This window comes from Streptopelia decaocto, assembly GCF_964273445.1.
Source record: "Streptopelia decaocto genome assembly, chromosome: 2".
In the NCBI taxonomy this organism is placed as follows: domain Eukaryota; kingdom Metazoa; phylum Chordata; class Aves; order Columbiformes; family Columbidae; genus Streptopelia; species Streptopelia decaocto.
In genome coordinates, this window is record NC_138655.1 from 114,479,240 (window position 1) to 114,498,091 (window position 18,852).

General features: G+C 40.2%; 1 protein-coding gene across 1 annotated transcript in view; it reads right to left on the bottom strand.

Moving 5' to 3' along the window:
* Positions 1-8,116: 8,116 nt before the first annotated feature.
* Positions 8,117-18,852, bottom strand: part of NPSR1 (neuropeptide S receptor 1) — a gene marked incomplete at both ends in the record, with an annotated part of 58,870 nt that continues 48,134 nt past the window's right edge. The window contains 4 exons of the mRNA XM_082043786.1: positions 8,117-8,210; positions 8,321-8,501; positions 10,583-10,672; positions 12,641-12,717. Coding sequence (XP_081899912.1) covers positions 8,117-8,210; positions 8,321-8,501; positions 10,583-10,672; positions 12,641-12,717 — 442 coding nt within the window. The remainder of the gene's footprint in view (positions 8,211-8,320; positions 8,502-10,582; positions 10,673-12,640; positions 12,718-18,852) is intronic.

Genomic DNA, 18,852 nt, shown 5'->3' on the forward strand with positions numbered 1-18,852 from the left:
CCCAAAATAGTAAATGTAAATGTGTTAAACAGGTCTTGTGTTCTCCTTGAAAAGAGCCCGATCAACTCCTACTGACACCAGCAAGAAGAATCTTCCTGACTTGTAATAGGGCTGGGTTGATCTATCACTTACATTGATTCATCACTCAACAGACCTCTGACAATGTGAACAATGTTCATGCTGCCTTATCTAAGAAAATTAAATTGATTAGATACTTTTAAAATATAGCAGCTTAATTGCCTTCAGGCTCTTGCAAAGACTCCAGCTGGGTAGACTACTAATCTTTCGCAATTATTATCATAATTATAGAATTATAATTATGCCTGTTTTCTGACGATTGATCATGGTTCAGAATGGCTCATCCTTGATACATGAATGTAGGCGGGTGCTAAAAAACACTGTATTATGTTTTTTTAGTGATAAACGGAAGGTGATAAAGCCCTGCTGAGATACATGTATGGAGAATCTGGCGTAGAATATTAAACATGTTCAGCTGTGTAATGCTGGGTTCCCAACAGGCCCCTTATGTTGTCGTACTGAACCCCTCTGTAAGCCACACCAACAGTGTGCCTCTGTATATATTTAATTAGGTATCTGACCCACAGCTTCAGGATTTGAAAAGAGCATTTAATGTAGTCGTGTTGCATGATATGTTGCAATAATTCTTGCCGACCAAGCACTGCTCTTTAAGAATACTTTTTTTTCCTTAAGAATGTAGGCATTTTTCCAGATTCAATAAGAAGTCCCAAATAATGAAAATCTCACTGTGGGAGAGAAGACAGACTGAGAAAGAGGGGAGCGGCTGCAGAGGTGTGCAAAAGCAGAGGCATCTCCAGGGTACTCCTCTGAGGTAGTCTTCTTCCTTGAACAGGGAGTTGTGAGATGAGTCCAAGGGGTTCACCACCACAAGTGGTGGGCACCATGTGGGAGATGTCACCAGAAAGCCTCTCCTTACCTCTCTTGCTGGAGCCATTCTCATTCAAATGAGAGAATATTTATTTAGTACCTGATTGTATAGCCCTGGGTTTTTCAGATCTTGATAGACCTTGCTTAACTACATTTCCTAACGCCATGGCTGTGGCCATGGTTGTGCTTGAGGTGCATCCCTCTTCTGTTTGATCCAGAAAATGTTCTCTGTATGCAAAACTCTTCAAAATCAAAGTTTTCACAAAAATAATATTTTCCTGCAGGAATTTATTTGGCAATAAATATTCCCAAATGATGCTATGCTCTATCCCATGGGAACAACCACATTAATAGCCCATTCTCTGGGGGATGTTCAGGGAATTGCCAAGTATTCCTGAATGAATAACTGCATTTGACTTTCATCTGTGAATTATCCTGCAGCCATGGCATTTTACAAACAGCACAAATCAGAGTCACCTTTAAACTGTTATTTTGGCACCATATCAAGACTTAGCACAGTTCTTCCACCTACCTGATGTCTGTGTAAATCACTAATTCCCCTGTCTAGGTTTTTAAAGACTCTCTTAAAATAATCCTGCTTCCCCAAATGAGGAGATTAAGCAATGGGCTCCAAATGGAATTTATTGATATTTTCCTACTTGATCACTTAAAATACTTTTCTCACTCTATGGTAGCTTCATAAAGTACCTTTTAGCTTTCAGCATGATCAAGAGAGTCTGACTTCTCTTTAATTTTCTGTGTAATGCATTTAAGTGACCCAAATCCTTTAAGTCAAGGGCACTTTATTAATTTACTGCTACAAGACTTTTTCCCTTTGGCATTAGTCTGTACTGCCCAGGAGGTGCATTTTTCCAGTCACGCTATGCATAAAGCTATGACAGATTACAGGCTCTTAATCACTTCTTTGTAAAACCATGAACATGCGCGAAGGTAGTCGAGTGACAACCCAGTTGCCATGTGAATAGATCCAGGTTGTCTGCAAGCCGCCAGCATGGCTCTGGGCTGCTGCTCCAACATGCGGTTGTCGTGTGAGGCCTAAGAGTGTGAGCCACAGTGCCTCTTGGGCAAAGAAGAGAGATGATTATACTTCAAAGAGTAATGCTTGTATATCTCTGCCCTCACCAGTATTGGTCTCACCCTGAGCACAAGCAAAAAGGCCAGCTGCTGTGATACAAGCTGGTAGGGCAGGGATCATAGAATCAATAGTTTCGGTTGGAAGGGACCTTCAAAGGTCATCTAGTCCAACCCCCCTGCAATGAGCAGTAACATCTTCAACTAGATCAGGTTGCTCAGAGCCCCATCCAGCCTGGCCTTGAATGTGTCTGGATGGGGAGGGTGCGTCCATGCCTGAAAGTTCATTTGCTTTTCCAGCTCTGCCACCTTGATTAAAGAAGAAATTATATTTTCAAATAAATGTTCCCCACTCATATTCTTCATGTCAGATCTCCTTGCCGCATGACTGCAAAGGCATTGCCATTAACACAATTCAAAATGAGAGGAAACCACCCCTGGTCCCCTTGAAAATCTTGCAGACAAAGTCTTACCTTGCCTTGCATTTAGATCTTGATAAACATCCATAGCACAAACTAGGAGGACTCTCTTATTCACAAAAATCTTGTTCCTGACCCATGCAAAAAGATCTGGGTAGCCTGATCATTGTGTCTGCTGAATTTATTCAAATTTATTCACGGTGAGCTTATTCCATGGGCCAGGGTTTGTTGCAGATTTATCATGTATTTTAAGTAGTTCTCTCTTCTCCTTCCTTTCCCTGTTGACATCCGTGTATTACCAGGCAGCAGAAATACCCGTTTTCAACTTTCCATTTTACCAGCCCCAACAAGCCAAAATCTCAGGTTGTTCTTTTCCACGCCCTTTCTTTTTTTTGTTTTGCATAGAGTGATCTCCACAGAGGGCAACAGTGATACCAGCACTAGCACCTTAGTTCTTCTGACAAATGTTTCACCTAATGTATGTTGGGATTGTATGAGCCACCTGATCCCACCAGCCACATTGTTGTCAATATCCAGGCATCATCTGGCTGATTAACATGCTCAAGGCTTCCTTTTCTTCAGATATTTCCAGCTGATGAGCTACCAATTTATAACAGAATTTCTGGTAATTGATGTAATTATTAGCGCACAGCGTGGTACATTTCACCATGTTTCTGCTTATCCAGCTTCTGAAAATCAGAAAAATCAGAAAAATCTTTCCATGTGATGCCTCAGACTGTTCATTTTTATTGAATTTATTAAAGCTGCTGAATTTTAGCTCATTTTCATTTGCCTTGCTTGAGTCTGAATTAACAGCTAAGCTTCTAATTATGTACCACTATAACCAACTCAGTCTGAGGAATCAGCGATGTCTATTTGTAAATTCATGCCTGTGTTTGTATGCCTAACCCTCTACTTCCATATTTTATGCGTACTAAGAATAAGATGCTATCAAACATGACAAAAGATTATCTGATGAACCATTCAGCTATAATGCTTATTTAAATTGAACGCTGTGTAAAATAAATTACAGTTTGCTGAAGAAAATGAAGCATATTTTACCTTACACTAAAAATTGCATTTACTTCCCAAATCAATCATGTTTCCTAAGGCTGATAAATAAACAAAAATCTCAGCTCCTGTGAGCACCAGGCTCTGGATTGGAAGGTATAGATGGGTAGCTTCTGCACTTGTTTATTTTTGTCTGTGGAATGATTCTTCTATTGAAGAAAAAAAAAAGACAACAAACCACTTGTGCCTATGGCATGTATATACATTTTTGCTGTTCTTTCTGCTATTTCTTTCTTTTGTAGTTCCATTTTCATCAAGTTTTTCTGAAGAGTACATGCAGTCCTTGTGAAGGGCAAGGTGAAGTGGCAGGTAGCATGATGCCTTCTGGGTTCTTGTCTGAAACAAATCTGCACAAGCAGCGAGGTAGGGCTTTCTGAAGAGACATGTAACTCAAGGCATCTTGCCAGCAAGTGTATTCCTTGTAGAGAGGATACCAAGAGACTATTCTTAGTTATCCCAGGTCAGTGTTAACCCAAAGCTCAGCTCTTGAGAAATTCTCTGCCAAAGTCATTTTGAAAATGTTTAGGGTTTTTTTTGTTGTTGTTTTTTGTGCGTGTGTGTGTGTGTGTGTGGTGGTTGTGTGTCATTTGTTCCTATGTTTTGAGTAGGGGTCTGTGGTTTGAGAGAGGATTTTCCCCATTTCCTGCACCTTGTAGTGCCAAGAAAATAAAAAATCTTAATAGACACAAAGCTTTCTGATATTCAAATACCAGGGCTTGAACTAAAATAATTACTGGACTTGCTTTTACTTCTGTTGCCTGTGTATCCTTCTTAGAGGCTGCTATCAGCAAGGGTTTCACATCTGCAATAGCTGGTATTCTAGAAACATATTGTGAGAGTCCACTTCTGTAATTACATTTATGTGCCTGATTCCTACTAAAACCATTCATATTTAAATATCTAGGTAACTTATAGAATATGGACCTTCATTCATTCATGCCTTGGAAATCTTAGAGATGAGTCAATTTGGGGATTTTTTTTTGTTCTGTGGAAGACAAATCATCCTGTATCATACCAAAAGATCTAATTATTTTCCATAAAAATATGTATTTCAAAAAACTCCCAAACCTACAAATACCCAGGCAGTGGCTTTCTTTTTTTTTTTTTTTTCTTTTCTTTTAATGATACTATCTGCACCTATAAGCGCTTGGTCAGCAGCATGCAGATGGATGCAAAATGCTTCTAGATAGGCTTTTACTTTGCTATTGTTCCATGGCTACAACGTGGAATATTGCACTCCATTATTAGAGAATACTTACGCAGTGATTTTTATGTTAAATTTTGCTCTCTTGCGTTAGTTTTTACAAAGTAAAAATGAAAAAGGAGACACACATTTCAAAAGCAAGACCAAGATGAAAGACAAAATATTCCTTTAAACTTTCAGCAACAGATGGAAATCTGCACTAAGAGAAGTGAACTTTAAATTACATCCAAAATGTCCATGAGAAAGTTAAATAGCTTCCTCATTCAGGTTTTATTTGAACCTGTCACAGAAAGCACACATTTTCCGTTCTCTTGAATTAATGTATTAGTTTGAAAAGTATCCTAGTTCAATGCTGTTTGATGTGACTTCTCTGAGGGATGAGTATCTGATTTTTCATTCTTCCTGGGAATCTATAATCATACAGGACTTTATCATCATACAGGATTTTATGTCCTAACAGTCACGCACACAAGTATTTCTTGTTGCTGTGGGAATGTCAGAAAGATCTCGGAGATGTATCTTGAAGCATTAAAGCTAATGAAAACCACAGATCCTTGAGGGCTGTCATGGAAAAAAACAGCTGGGTGCTCTCTTCTTCTTGTCTTCAGACTCTCTCTGATCATTTAGACCTTGGCATTGGCTTTTGCTACCTCTCCTCATAGGCCTGGGGTCTTTCATAACAACTCTCGCAGTTAATCAACTAAAGAGTCAACACATGTAGAGCAAATTGCAGACGTGGAATAAGAGTCAGAAACCTACTAGAGTCAGATGAAGTTCCCTAGATCACCTTCCCAAGAGACTAAGGAAAGCCATGTAAGTGTTTTCCAGACTAATGGAAAAACTCAGCTCTTTCTCAGTTTCTTAACCAAAAAAGTATTGGGGAATATAAAAAGGTAATGAAATGCCTTCTCTTGCACAGTGAGAAAGCAGGATAGAAAATGAGATAAATTATTTCTGTATTAAATGCTTAGAAGCTATGTAGACAAGAGTGGTGTGGTGCCATTTAAACTGAAAGATCCTCATATGCGTAAGGGCGTTACAGTTGTGTCCAGAGGAAAATGGATAGGAACAACATGTAAATGATACGTAACATTATACAATAAAGAATGAAACAAAAAGGCTGTTTCCTTGAAAATAAATGGGTAATGACTTCATTTAGGGCCAGAGTCTTACATTTACTCATGCATGTGTTTAATTTAGATGGTATAATTCATGTGGTGACCTCAGTGAATCATATGTAAATTATGGAGGGATCGAGGCATGTTAAATTTGCAAATCAAAGTACTGCTCAGAAATGTTATCTGATTTCCAGGTATTAAGTCTATGAACTCCATTAATTGTTCAAAAGTAGGTAGCCAGTGTATATATACCAAATGAAAAAGTCAAAAAAATAAAATCTATATCACCATGAGGCTTAAACTGAGCAGTCCACTTTTGGGAATTTTATAACATGTCCCCAAGAAAAAAATGTTGTCTAGTTATATACAATCTATCCATGGTAGCTGCTGTATAGGCTGGTGTAGATTCATGGTTTTAATTAAGCTGTTAGCAAAATTTAGCCATAACAGAACTTCATCGTAATAAAAAGAGAAACCTTATTTATTTTCCTGAGAACATAAAGCCCCAAGATTTTATGTATCTCCTACTTAGGAAAAAAATTTTTTGTAATATAGGTAATTATATAAATTTTATTCAGTTCTTGTTTTGCAGGGAACAAACTCATTGCAAAGGATCATAATAATAAAAAACCCCTGTTTAAACTGACTCCACTTAAAGAATGCATTTTTTTTACCCAGAGAAAACAAACACACTTGGCATACAGCTGATTACAGGGTATTATCACGCAAACACTTTAAGCTACCTTGCAGTAAATTGAACATTTAAGTCAATATCATCCACCCACATGCTAAAGTTGCATGAGAAGGTTTCTTCTTAAACTTGAGAACAGTGTGTTGGAAAGGGGATGGGGAAGGGGATGCCCAGCTGCTTGGGGTGCTGTGCAGCTCTGCCTGACAGCCAATGTTCTGTGGACCCTACAATGAGTTTACAGGACTGGACCATCAACAGACAGGACCTATACGAAAGATGGGGACAGATTTCTTAGCAGGGGCTGTTGCAATAGGACACGTGATGATGGTTTTAAACTAAGGGAGGGGAGATTCAGGTTACACATAAGGAAGAAAATTTTTACAGTGAGGGTGGTAAAACACAGGAACGTTGCCCAAGGAGGTGGTAGATGGCCCATCCCTGGAAATATTCAAGACTAGACTGGATAGGGCTCTGAGCAACCTGATCTAGTTGAAAATGTCCCTGCCCATTGCAGGGGATTGGACTAGATGACATTGGAAGGTCCCTTCCAACCCTAATCATTCTATGATTCTGTGATTCTTTTTTTTCTAAATGTAATTTGTGTTTTATGGTTTCGCCTGGGTCTTTTGCCAGCTCTGAGGTTGTCTAAAGATGTGTACAGTTCTCTGCATGATTTAAGCAACATGGATGATTTATGTAGTGCATGAACCAGGGAAATGCTCCTGCATGGTGGTGAGATTGATCTGTGCTGACGAAGTGCCCTGGATGGCAGATCCCCGTAGGTGGAGCTAGTGCAGAGTTCCCAAAAGGCTGCTCAGGGCCTTTGCCACAGAAGCACGTGAGGATCAGCACACCTGATGCGCTGTGGGGGCTGGAAAGGGCTTGGCAGATGCTTTGTTAATACAGTACCCCAGAGATAAATGACTCTCCGGACCTGTCACATGGCAGACCTGCAGGGAACCTTGGGTGCCACCAACATATCAAGGTAGGACAGCAGGGAAAGAGTGCATGGGAAGGGATGATGAACTGCAGGGAAGGTGCAGCTGGGAGGACTTGTGTGAGCTGAGGAGATGGGCCAGGAGAGGTGGGAGGCAGTAACCCAGCCCTTCAGTCCCCTCTTTTCTGGGTATCACTTCATGGGTGCTGTGTACAAAACTCAGATATAATTACATAGCGTGCCAGTGTTTTCATTTTAAGTAGGGTCCCTGCTCTGTAATTACTTTTAAATACTCTTCATCAGTTATGTGAACCATACGGTAGAGTAGATAGCTTTTAGTGACTCCTGAAAAATAGAGAGAAGACTCTGACCACATTCCACTTGCATGTTTTTTTTTTTTCCATTTGGAATACATTTATGTTACAGCTTGCTTGAAAACAGAGGGCCAAGAGGAGCTCTCACAACAGTGGAATGCAAACCCCTTGGACTGAGTTTGGCCCCATGAGTGTGTGATTGCTGAAGCTTCAGTGCTAATCCAAAATATGTGTGCTGCTCAACAGCAGAGAGTGCAGGCTCTTCCCAGTCGGTGTCCATCTGCTCATGGTGTTTGGGGCTTGTGGGGAACCTCTGATTTCCTCGGCACATGTCCCAGCACGGCCTTGGAGGACATTGCCCATGCTAGATGTACTCTGGTTTGGACAGGACCTGCATCTCCAGGCCTCCATCACTTCTCTCCCGGAACGTTCCCCCCAGCCTTCGTGTTCTTCTTTCCCTAAAGAAAATAAGGAATGGTCAGAATTAAAACAGGTAAAAAGAGTGGCTGTGTTTATGTGTTCCCTCCCTTCTTAGGGGGTAGTGAGAGTGACAGTAAAGGAGTGATACTCGAAAGGCGGGCAGAGGCGGTTGCTGAAGAGGCAGTAGATGAGGGGGTTGATGGCACTGTTCAAGGCTGGCAGGTTCTGAATGATCACAGATGCATAGAAACGCTCTTTGGTCTCAGGGAGTATGTTGAAGTTGTCCAGGATATCAAAAAGAAAGTAAGGGCTCCAACAGAGAACAAATGCTGGAAGAGAGAGAGAGGAAGAGCTTGACATTAGGTAGTTTAGCAATTTGAGGACATAATCACACGTGCATAGAGAGACTGTCATAACACATAAATATTTGTTCATGCAAAACAATATCTCTCCCTATTCAGGGTCTTATTTAAGAGACTAGTTATTAGATTGTGCTTTTATTTGTCTTTATTTTTATTTTAATGCCCATAAAATATATTATGCATGCTCCTCTAAGTGTTTAGAGTGCTCCCTCTAGACATATTGAGGCACTTTTGAACACTGCACAACGCATAAAGGGTAAATAGGTAGCCAGTTAAAGCATCATATGTTATAGTGAAGTGCTCTTTTAACGGTCCCCTGAGTGAGAAGCCAATCTAAATGTACGCATCACCAAAGTGCCACTCCATGACAGCACCGCCTGTCACAGCCACCTATCAAAAAAGGGCTCATAGACACCCAGGAGCAAGGAACAATACCCTTTCACACCACATTATAGCAGGCCAACATGTCATTTGGCATGTTGTTTGGAGGTGCTGTGTATATGGAGTATGCAGGAGGAATCTCTAATTCCTCTACTGTAATTTGAGAAGTGAATTTAGGGAATTGTTCATAGCCCTTGTTTTTTTTCAGAGGTGGTAGAAATAAAAAGGCCACAGGTTTACCTTTATTTGCAGACATAGGGAATGAATCTGTCCCTCACAAATTTTTATGTCACCTCCTTTCACAAAGGCTTCTGATTAAAGCTTTACATAGGAACACTGGAACAGGCAGTTCACTCAACTAACCCCTGAGTATATACAGGTGCCTGTGAAATCAGACACACGATCTCTCCCTGAGTCTAATGAGAGAGCAGAGTGACCCCAGGCTTGCTTTCTTGTTACAATAATCAGTATTTCTTAGTTGGCAGTTAGCTGAGCACTCACTGAATGTGCAAGGAGGAGGTAAACTCCCCTCCTGTTTTCTAGAGTAACCAAACCATCAGTGTCTATGCACAGATACCAGCAAAATAGCAATATGCATTGTCAGTGTATAGATAATAGCACCAACTATGCAGAACTTAAAGTGGCTTTAAAGAAATCCATGAATGTTAGGTGCCTTCATCTGCATGTCAAGAGGTGCTGGATGCCTAATATTATCAAGGTCCTTTGAAATACTGAGCATCCAGGTGAGCTCTTGACATCTGGTGGTGTTGTGATAGCAGTTGTTTCTGACAAAAGCTTTCTCTGATTGCCACACAGAAAAGTTCAGACACAGAGAAGCTGTTCTTGAACTTTTGAAATGCATGAATCACACCAGCCTCTCTCATGTCTGCAAACGCTACTGCTAAACAGTGAGCTAAGCACATCAGTAGTAGTTGTTATCACAATATCATCCAGTCTGATTTTTTTGTAGTGTTGGAAAGAGAAGGGATTTCTTTTTCAGTGGTAGGGGGATGGCTGTCAGCACTTGGGAGTAAATAGCTTCAGTTGCCTTCCTGCCGGTCTCTGGCAGCTAATCACAAGCCCTGTGTGATGCTGCCTTTATTTATTGAGATAAAATTTCAGCCTTCTAATTCCATCAGGATAATGTCATTGCCCCAGGAGATGTAGGACATCTGCACTGAGTCATCTGCTGCCTAATTGGGAAAGGAAAGCTCGTTCTTCCCACCTTAGCAGACAATGCACTTCTGACATCAAACTCAGTTGCTCTGCATCCCTCACCTCTCCTTCTCCCTTGTACCACCCCAGCAGCTAACATGCCATATGTAGTCTCTAAGCCTAAAAGACAACTCAGTTGCCAAGTGTTTTGGCCCAGATGGGAAGGAGATGACCTCTTCCATTGTTCCTTTTAGACAACGTCCCTCTTTATGTATGTGAGGGGCTGGGCATATAATTTCATTTGAGGCACATGTCAGATACCTAAAATAGGAGCCTATGAGTCAGAGGAGAGGGGATGACAAGGTCAGAAGGCATGTAAGGGGGTCTAAGTAAAGCTCCTTCTCTGAGCCATCTACTGCGCTTTATCTGCTAATAACAGAGGAAGCTGAGGAAGACCAGATTCCCAACATCAGCATCCTTCCCAGCTACCAGCTGTGGGGCTTCTTACTTACCAAGGATAATGACAATGCTGTACTTGATTGCTTTCACTTTTGCCCTGGATATGAACCCACGACTGGTGTAGCCAGCAGAGGTTTTGCCACCTGTGGAGAGAAAAGTTCAGCTTGTGAAAGAGGAAGGACACTGCATGGATGTGTCGGCACATCCCTCCACAGGCAGGACAGTGATACGTAGCCCATCCTTCCCTAATGCCAGGCAGGGGCTCTGTAGTTCCTGAAATTTGGACACTTGCAAACCTGCTCAAGTTGGGCACTTAAAACCTGAGCCATCCAAAATCAAAAGGGGAAATGTAAGCAGAAGAGATCTTTCTGAAGCTTTGTGGCAGCTGGATATTCCTGATCCTTGACACTTAGTCAAGAAAATCACTGCCTATGTGCCCACCTGAGTCAGTTTAATAAAAACCATGTGCCAACACAGCTATAAAAATGTGACCAGAGTTATGTTATAGGAATCATTTTCTGAAAGGAACTGGCAGCTACATTTAAGAAAATAGAAAATGCAACCTGGCGAAACAGACTACCTTTTCACTTTTAACTGCATTTCAGTCAGGAGGATTTTAAAAATCTACATACTCCATTCCCTTAACCTCTTACTCTTTTTGATGCTTTGGGTAATCAGTCATGCATTTTACTTTCCATGTTGACTCAGTAATGAGATACGAAATGCTGTTATACTACCTTTTCAGAAATGAAGTGTGGCTTGAATTGAGAAGTAAATTCTATTCAGTCTCACACCAAGGCTGGTTGATCTCATTTCCTCTGAAGCCACACTAATGTCTCTGAGGATCAAGTTCCATATTTGAATAACAGTTCCAACATGACTGGAATAATATGCCTGATTTCATTATTGCTGTCAATTTGCTGTTCATGTTACTGGGTCAGAATAATTAGGTTCACCATAGTGAATAGACAAGAAGGTCATTTTTTATGAAAACATCTTTAAACTCTTGTAGTCCAAACTTAGGACTGGAATTTTGATTAATGTAATTGGAAATAACTGTGTACACAACTTCTTGCACCTCTTATTAAAACAGAATATTGAGGCTGTGTAATTTGTAAAGAAAAAATACAAATAAAGTTAATGTGGTCTTGTTATCGGTGAAACAGCCCATGTAGAATCTTGAAATTAGTCCATATATAGACTACTGGAAATCACTTGGTGACTTATAAAGCAGAATATACCTCCTGAATGAAGAGAATGATATTTTTTCCAAGACTATAATATTTACCGTGTCTTGAAGGCAGGATCATTAGAAATCAGTACTGCTCAAGCTTTTCAAAGGAATAAATCTTAGATTATAGTTGACAGATGTCAGATTATGACATAAGGATATCTGAATATGTGCAACATCACATTAGGGCACTTCCTTTTCTGCTAGACATGATCCATGATCTCCCTTCAGGCAAGCTGCAGCAACCTGGTCCCTGTGGTTTGATGTGTTTCCACTCACCACTTGGCTGCACTAACTGGTTGTGCACTCTTACAGTTGTGTTGTAAAACATATTAGCATAAATGAACATACTTTTCTTCATAACTAATAGCAAAGGCAGCTGACAAGTGAAGATACTGAAACGATATGTGCTCTTTGCCAAAGTAGCTCAGAACAGTCCAAAAACATTTATGGTGGAAATATTATGGTGGAAATCTTAGCTCATTTTATGGATTTCTGTAGCCAGGAATTTCTGAGCTTGACCAAAATCCAGATGTGCAAGGGCATATGAAAGCACAGCAAAAGTGTTATCGAAGTATATGCTAGAAAAAATTATTCCGGAAATGGGCAAAGTTCTAGGAATAGGGATTCTAATTTATAGAACAAGGATTTTTTACTTTTAAATTATTTTCTCACAGATGTTTTCCATCCTTTCTCTAAAGGTGACTTAGTGTCAAAGGAAAGAAGGTAAATAATGTAGAAAAGAGTTATGAATGAACAATTAAAGAAACCCCATTTCCACCACAGTGATAGAAGCCCAATGCAATACTGCGTGTCCAGCATTTGGGGTGACCTGCCAGATTTGAATAATGAGATTGGAGATATGTGTGCTGACACTCACCAGGGCAGCTGGATATGATGACAGCCTGAGCTTTGCTCTTCATCCAGATGGTTCGAATCACGATTGAGTATATGACGCTACAGAAGGGAGAGAGTCATCGGTATTATGAGGCAGGACAAATTTAACTGACGTGCCAGTCATTCATGCTCTGTGAACACATGTTTATGTGTGAGGAGCTCATAGAGACCATGGGACTGCGTAAGAATAATAACAATAATGACGATAACAACAATAATAAAATATGACTCTCCTATGATACTTTTCAGAAGCAGATATGGGGAGTTTTCACTGTGGAAGTGAGTGTCATCCTGGCTTTGCAGATGTCAAATTGGAGACACAGAGGAATGCGATGATTTGCCCAAGATCTCATAGGCAAGAGCTCATTGGGGATTTTGAGCTAGCCAAGGTGAAATTTGCGTGAGTACCAGTCCCAGGACACTAGCCCTGAAATCGGGGAAGCAAAGGGAGTGACCTGGTTTTGCTGCGTGTATATTTCTGTTTTGGTGTTACTTGGTGTTTTGGTGTTACTTTGGTGTTAACCACAGACAGTGCTACAGGCTCAGGGAAGAATGGCTGGAAATCTGGCTGGCAGAAAAGGATCTGCGGATGTTGATTGACAGCCAGCTGAATATGAGCCAGCAGTGTGTTCAGGTGGCCAAAAAGGCCAACAGCATCCTGGCTTGTATCAGGAATATTGTGGCCAGCAGGACTAGGGAAGTGATTGTGCCACTGTACTCAGCATTGGTGAGGCCCCACCTTGAACCCTGTGTTCAGTTATGGGCCCCTCATCAGAAGAAGGACATTGAGGTGCTGGAGAGAGTGCAGAGGAGGGTGATGAAGCTGGTGAGGGGTCTGGAGCACAAATCTGATGAGGAGCAGCTGAGGGAACTGGGGCTGTTTAGCCTGGAGAAAAGGAGGCTGAGGGGAGACCTTATCGCTGTCTACAACTACCTGAAGGAAGGTTGTAGCATGGAGGGTGTTGGTCTCTTCTCCCAAGTAGCAAGTGATAGGACAAGAGGAAATTCCCTCAAGTTTTACCAGGGGAGGTTTAGATTGGGTAGTAGGAGAAAATTCTTCATGGAAAGGGTTGTCAGGCATTGGAACAGGATGCCCAGGGAGGTGGTGGAATCACCATCCCTGGAGCTGTTTAAAAGATGTTTAAACAAGGTTCTTACGGAAATGGTTTAGTGCTAGAGATAGGTTATGGTTGGACTCAATGATCCTGAGGGTCTCTTCCAACCAAAATGATTCTATGATTCTACTTTGTGAGTATGAAGCTGACAAATAAAATGGTACCCTGGGGAATTTGATAGGGACAGGATCCATGAGAAATGCAGTTAAATACTATGGTACTGCCTTTCAGATATGAAGGTCCTGAGATGGAAATTGAGGAGGACAGAAATGTCAGGGTAGATGGGAAGAGTTAGATATTTCAAAACTAGATCCAGCACAATTTGCATGTTTAGAGGGCAATATACGTATGCTTTTAATGAGAAAGCTGAAAAGTGCGTTAATGCACAATGACCTTGGATAATTATGACGTTTTCCTAGGTGATAACAAATCTGGAATTCTATTTATTTAATATAGAATAGGCAAAAATAATTCCTTCAAGCTGAAGAGCTGCTTGAACCCACATCCTGGATAAGGATGTTACTTTTTCAGCAATTTACATCAAAAAATAACGAGGTCTTACTCTGTCTGCCTTTTCTCCTGCAAGCATGCATAACGTGCAGCTAAAATCACTAAGCAACAGCATACTTTTGACTGGTGTTTTCCTTTTTAGTCTGCTGAGGAAGACAAAAATAATTTTAAAATATTTTAGCTAATGCAGTCAGGTTGCCATGTTTTCCTGATGTAAAAAACAAGCATTGTAATAGAAGTCATCGTGCGCTCTTTGCAATACACTGCAGTGTTACAGGGGGCCTGCAGCAGCCTGACCATTAATTGCCATAAACTTTAGCGATGGCCCTTGAAAAAGGTGCAACTAGGGAGATTATTTCAGAGTATTTTCTAGAGATAAAAATGTGTCTTACTATCATGTAGTTTAGCTTTATTATCAGAAAAGATATTATTCTTACGAGAGCTTTCAGACTGATATATGAGCCTTTCCTACAGCACCCTAAATTCCTGGACACACTTGCAAAGGCAGTATTTGTGTGTCTTGGAGGTTTCCTTTGTGTGGAAGTCTGAGCCATCTGGTTTCCAGGTTCGATAGGTGAGAGCTGGAAATTCAACGTGCAGTCTGGGCTGTGCAGCGGAGCAGTAATGTACTTGCCCAGTGAGTGTTCTGAATGAATCTGCCATGGACTCCATCTTGCCCTCCTTAATCTCTTCAGAAGTCCAGCATGGCTCCCAGCTGACTTGAACATTTTCCTTTTATCTCCTGGCTTTTCAAGAGCCTGTTTATTTATCAGCTGGTGCACTTGAGAGTTTCTTTATATTTTTTACTGACAATGGTGGAAAATGGATGTATCATTTTTCCTTTGATTATTCTAGTGAATAAGAATGTATTATAATGATAATTGTTGTCAAGAAAATTTCCATCCAGCTCCTAAAAGTCCTGTTTCAATTTTTTCTTTTTTTCTTTTTTTTTTTCCCTAGCCTGCTAGCTCTAGCCTGACCTTTTTATTTGCAGTTTAAACAATATCCCCTCTGATGCCGACCTGCCTGTGTCCAGCAGGACACATTCAATATTGCCTGAGCATCAGCTCTAAGGAGCTTAACTCCATAGTCAAACTACTCAGACTCCCTACTTCCAGCCAGCTGCCCCAAGGACTGAATTATGAAGTTGGGCTCCTCACTTGCTTTCTGTGTGACCCCAGAAACCCTGCCCTCCTGTCTGCAAAGTCTGGTAGGAGCATCCCTTTCCCTGGGTGCAGTTATAGCTCTGTCTTCTTTGTGCACCAGCTGAGGGAGGTGAAGTCAGACCCAGGAATACACTTGACATTTTACATATGAGATTTCATGCTGTTCCTTTTGAATCCTTAATTTTTAGAAGTCCAGGGGAAAGTTTAATTCCTGGTTTAATCCAGTGGCTTCTAAAGTGCTGCCAACATAATGGATTGTCCTGATGTTTTTGCATCTGTTCAACAATCCTTCTTTTCTCTATATCTGGATCTACTGGAGCCTTCCTTATTGGGAGGGGACCAGAGTTGGCGTAAAGCTGCTCTGGGTGGGTGGTCAGGCAAGAGGAGCCACTTGTCATGCCAGGTACACTTCCCAGCAACTGTTTTGCCAATCACAATTATGCCTCTCTGGAACTCCAGATCTTATTAGTGCTTAATTTTTCCTTTTTCCCCCAACTATACTGGCATGGAGCTAAAAACTGGAGTTTCCGGAAATGTGTCACCCAAAGCTTAAGGTCATGAGAGGCATCTGTGTGTGTGTGTGTGTATGTTTTAAGCCACAATAAAAAGAAAGTACTTTTGGAACAGAAGCTGCATTTTTCTTACAAGGGAAAAGCAGATTTTTTTTTTTTTTTTCAGAATGCATTCGTAGCTTCTTTCATTCTGTAAAAGGTGGCTGGGGGAGGACATGGCAGTTGGTGACATCTCAAAGGGTGGGAAGAGATTCCCACTTGATGGAAAATGAAGGGGCTGATGAGGCAAGAGTAGCAAGGGACAGGTGACAACTGCTATTTGGCTGGACAGGAGGGTGTTCGGCAATGGTCTGCACCATTCTGACTGTATCATCATCTCTCTTTCCATCCTCTTGACATCAGGTTGCTCAGTCTCCACTGTCAAGATGTAAAAGCAAACTGTACACATGTGCATGGCAAGCCTGTTGTTGCCACAAACCTCATATTCCAATACACGTAGCATGCCTGCATGCTGCTTGCTTTTATCTCCTCTAAAGGCACCAGGAAATGTGATGTATAGTTCATTAAGCCCAGATGTTTCCAGGTTTCTTTGTGTTTGTAAATGCATAGCACAATGGGCTGTCAACCCTCACTGGGGATACTCAGGGGCTATGTAAATATGTGCTGTAGTTATTTTAATGCATACCATGAAGTTATAATGTTATATAGGTTGTTGTGGCCCATTATTTCCAGGTGAGGGACTAAAGAAAGAGAAGAAAGAGGTTAGGTGAAGTAGTCAAACCTAGATGGAAAAATAATTCAGACCTTTTTTGAGAAGAAACTGCTCAGGCTGCGAAGACCACAGGATAAAAAGCACATGCTGTTGATCTGAAAATGCAGTGATTTTTCTAGCCCTGATAAGAGGCATATCTAGGGATGTGGCAGGAAAGTACAAGAATATGGTTCAGACTATGAATGTATTTCAGCAAATTAAATTCATGGCATCTCTAAAAGCAATTTAACTTCATCCAAATTCTGAATGACTAAGACGCATGTTCATTGTAGCATGTTATCAGTTAATGGTGTTGTTTAATATGACCTCATTGATAATTACAGCATTCTTTGTCAAAGTAAATAACTTGTGGTTAGTCATACAAATGTTACTGTGAATAGTCCCACTCCATCTTTAATTCATAAATCACTTTTGTTTTGTAAAATAAAATGTCTTCTGGTAAAGCCATGTATTGATGATAACAAACGTAAGAGTTATTGATCTGCCTACTCTTTAAACACAGATTTTTTAAAAAATAAATTATTACATTATGATAGCATCCCACCCAGCCTCAGTATTTACCAGTAGTATGAGTCTTTACCATGGCAAAAAGTACACTTAAGCTCCCTGCTAATTGCTTGTATTTATCATCCAGCATTGCCTATTGTTCCTTGTACTTTATTTGTGTAAAGTGGTGAAGCTGCATTATGTTTTATGGTAGCTAATTTACAATACTATTTATCCAAAGACAAAAGGTATATGTAACTTCATCTGAACAAATAATTGTAGGCATGTGTAATGGGTAAGCGAGAACAGACAGGCAGAGATATTAGAACATACGTTCAAGATCTAATTTTTTTAATTTAGAAATGGAAAATGCAGGGAAAAATGATTGTGCTCGCTGAATTAAGCTCAAAAATTACCTCTGTTATTTTTATTAATGGTATTTGCCTTCCCTTTGTTTGATCTAATTCAGACAAATACTTTTTATTTAATCTATTTTTTAAATTTAATTGCAATGCCTTGGTTTTAGTTCCATATTTTTCCTTTTAAGTAGTTCTGTTTTTCCTCTTCTAATTATTTTTCTGCTGCTCTAAAGCAAATGTTCTCTTTGGAGTTTTGATTTTAAACAGCAGATGGATCTTTTTTCCTCTGTACTTCAAGAAGAACTTTTGCCATTTTTTAAACCTGAATTTGGAATTAGAGAAATGTAAATGTATTACATTTATCAGGTTAAAATATAGCAAACATATTTGCCAATCATAAATAACAGCTAAAAAGACTCTGAGTTTCTGGATAACCAAGTGCCAGAATATAATTATGGTTTGGCACAGCATAGTGATACAGAACAGAAACCCAGTTGCTCTCCTGTCTACCCATCACAGGACCTGAGGGACCTAGGTGCAAATATTTACAGGAAAGAAGTCTATAATCTTAATTTGACCCAGATTTAACCTCAGTTCAGCTATTCCCCAGAGATGGTCAGCTATCACAGATACCATTTGAGATTTGCTTGGCATATCTTGGCTTAGGAGATATGGCTTTGGTTACAGATCATGATACTTGTCTCAGAGCAGGAGAGAACTAATTACTGCAGATTGCCTAATTAATTTTTCTGATTTTTCTGGGGTTTGGTAGGATGACAATATCAACGGCAGAAAAAGTGATAGATTAGTCTAAATAAGAGGAAAGAACAGGCCACATTTTTTATCACTGTAAAGAAGAACCTGAAGCAGGATCTGTGGCTCCCCCTGACCAACATTGAGATAGTGGGGAGAAGTGAAGCTTTTATATTAAAAGAACAAATATTCTCCCCTTTTCTCAGCTCTCAAAGATAACTACACACTTGGGTTAAACATCTAATCACAGCTCTTCATTCTCCTTTCATTATTGAGATCTTGTTCATTTGTATTACAATCAGAAAAAAGACTTGCCACAAAAACACAAGAAGCTATTTGACAACTGATTGCTGATTCTCTAGTTGTGAAGAAGTTATGGGAACAGACCTCCCAGGTGTTTAAATCTTTCAGGGCTGTTGCAGTTTTGTTCACAGATTGCCTTTATATATAGATATATATAGATATATATCTATATATAAAGACATTTTCTTCTTGTTTATGCTTTGGCTTGAAATCTATAGG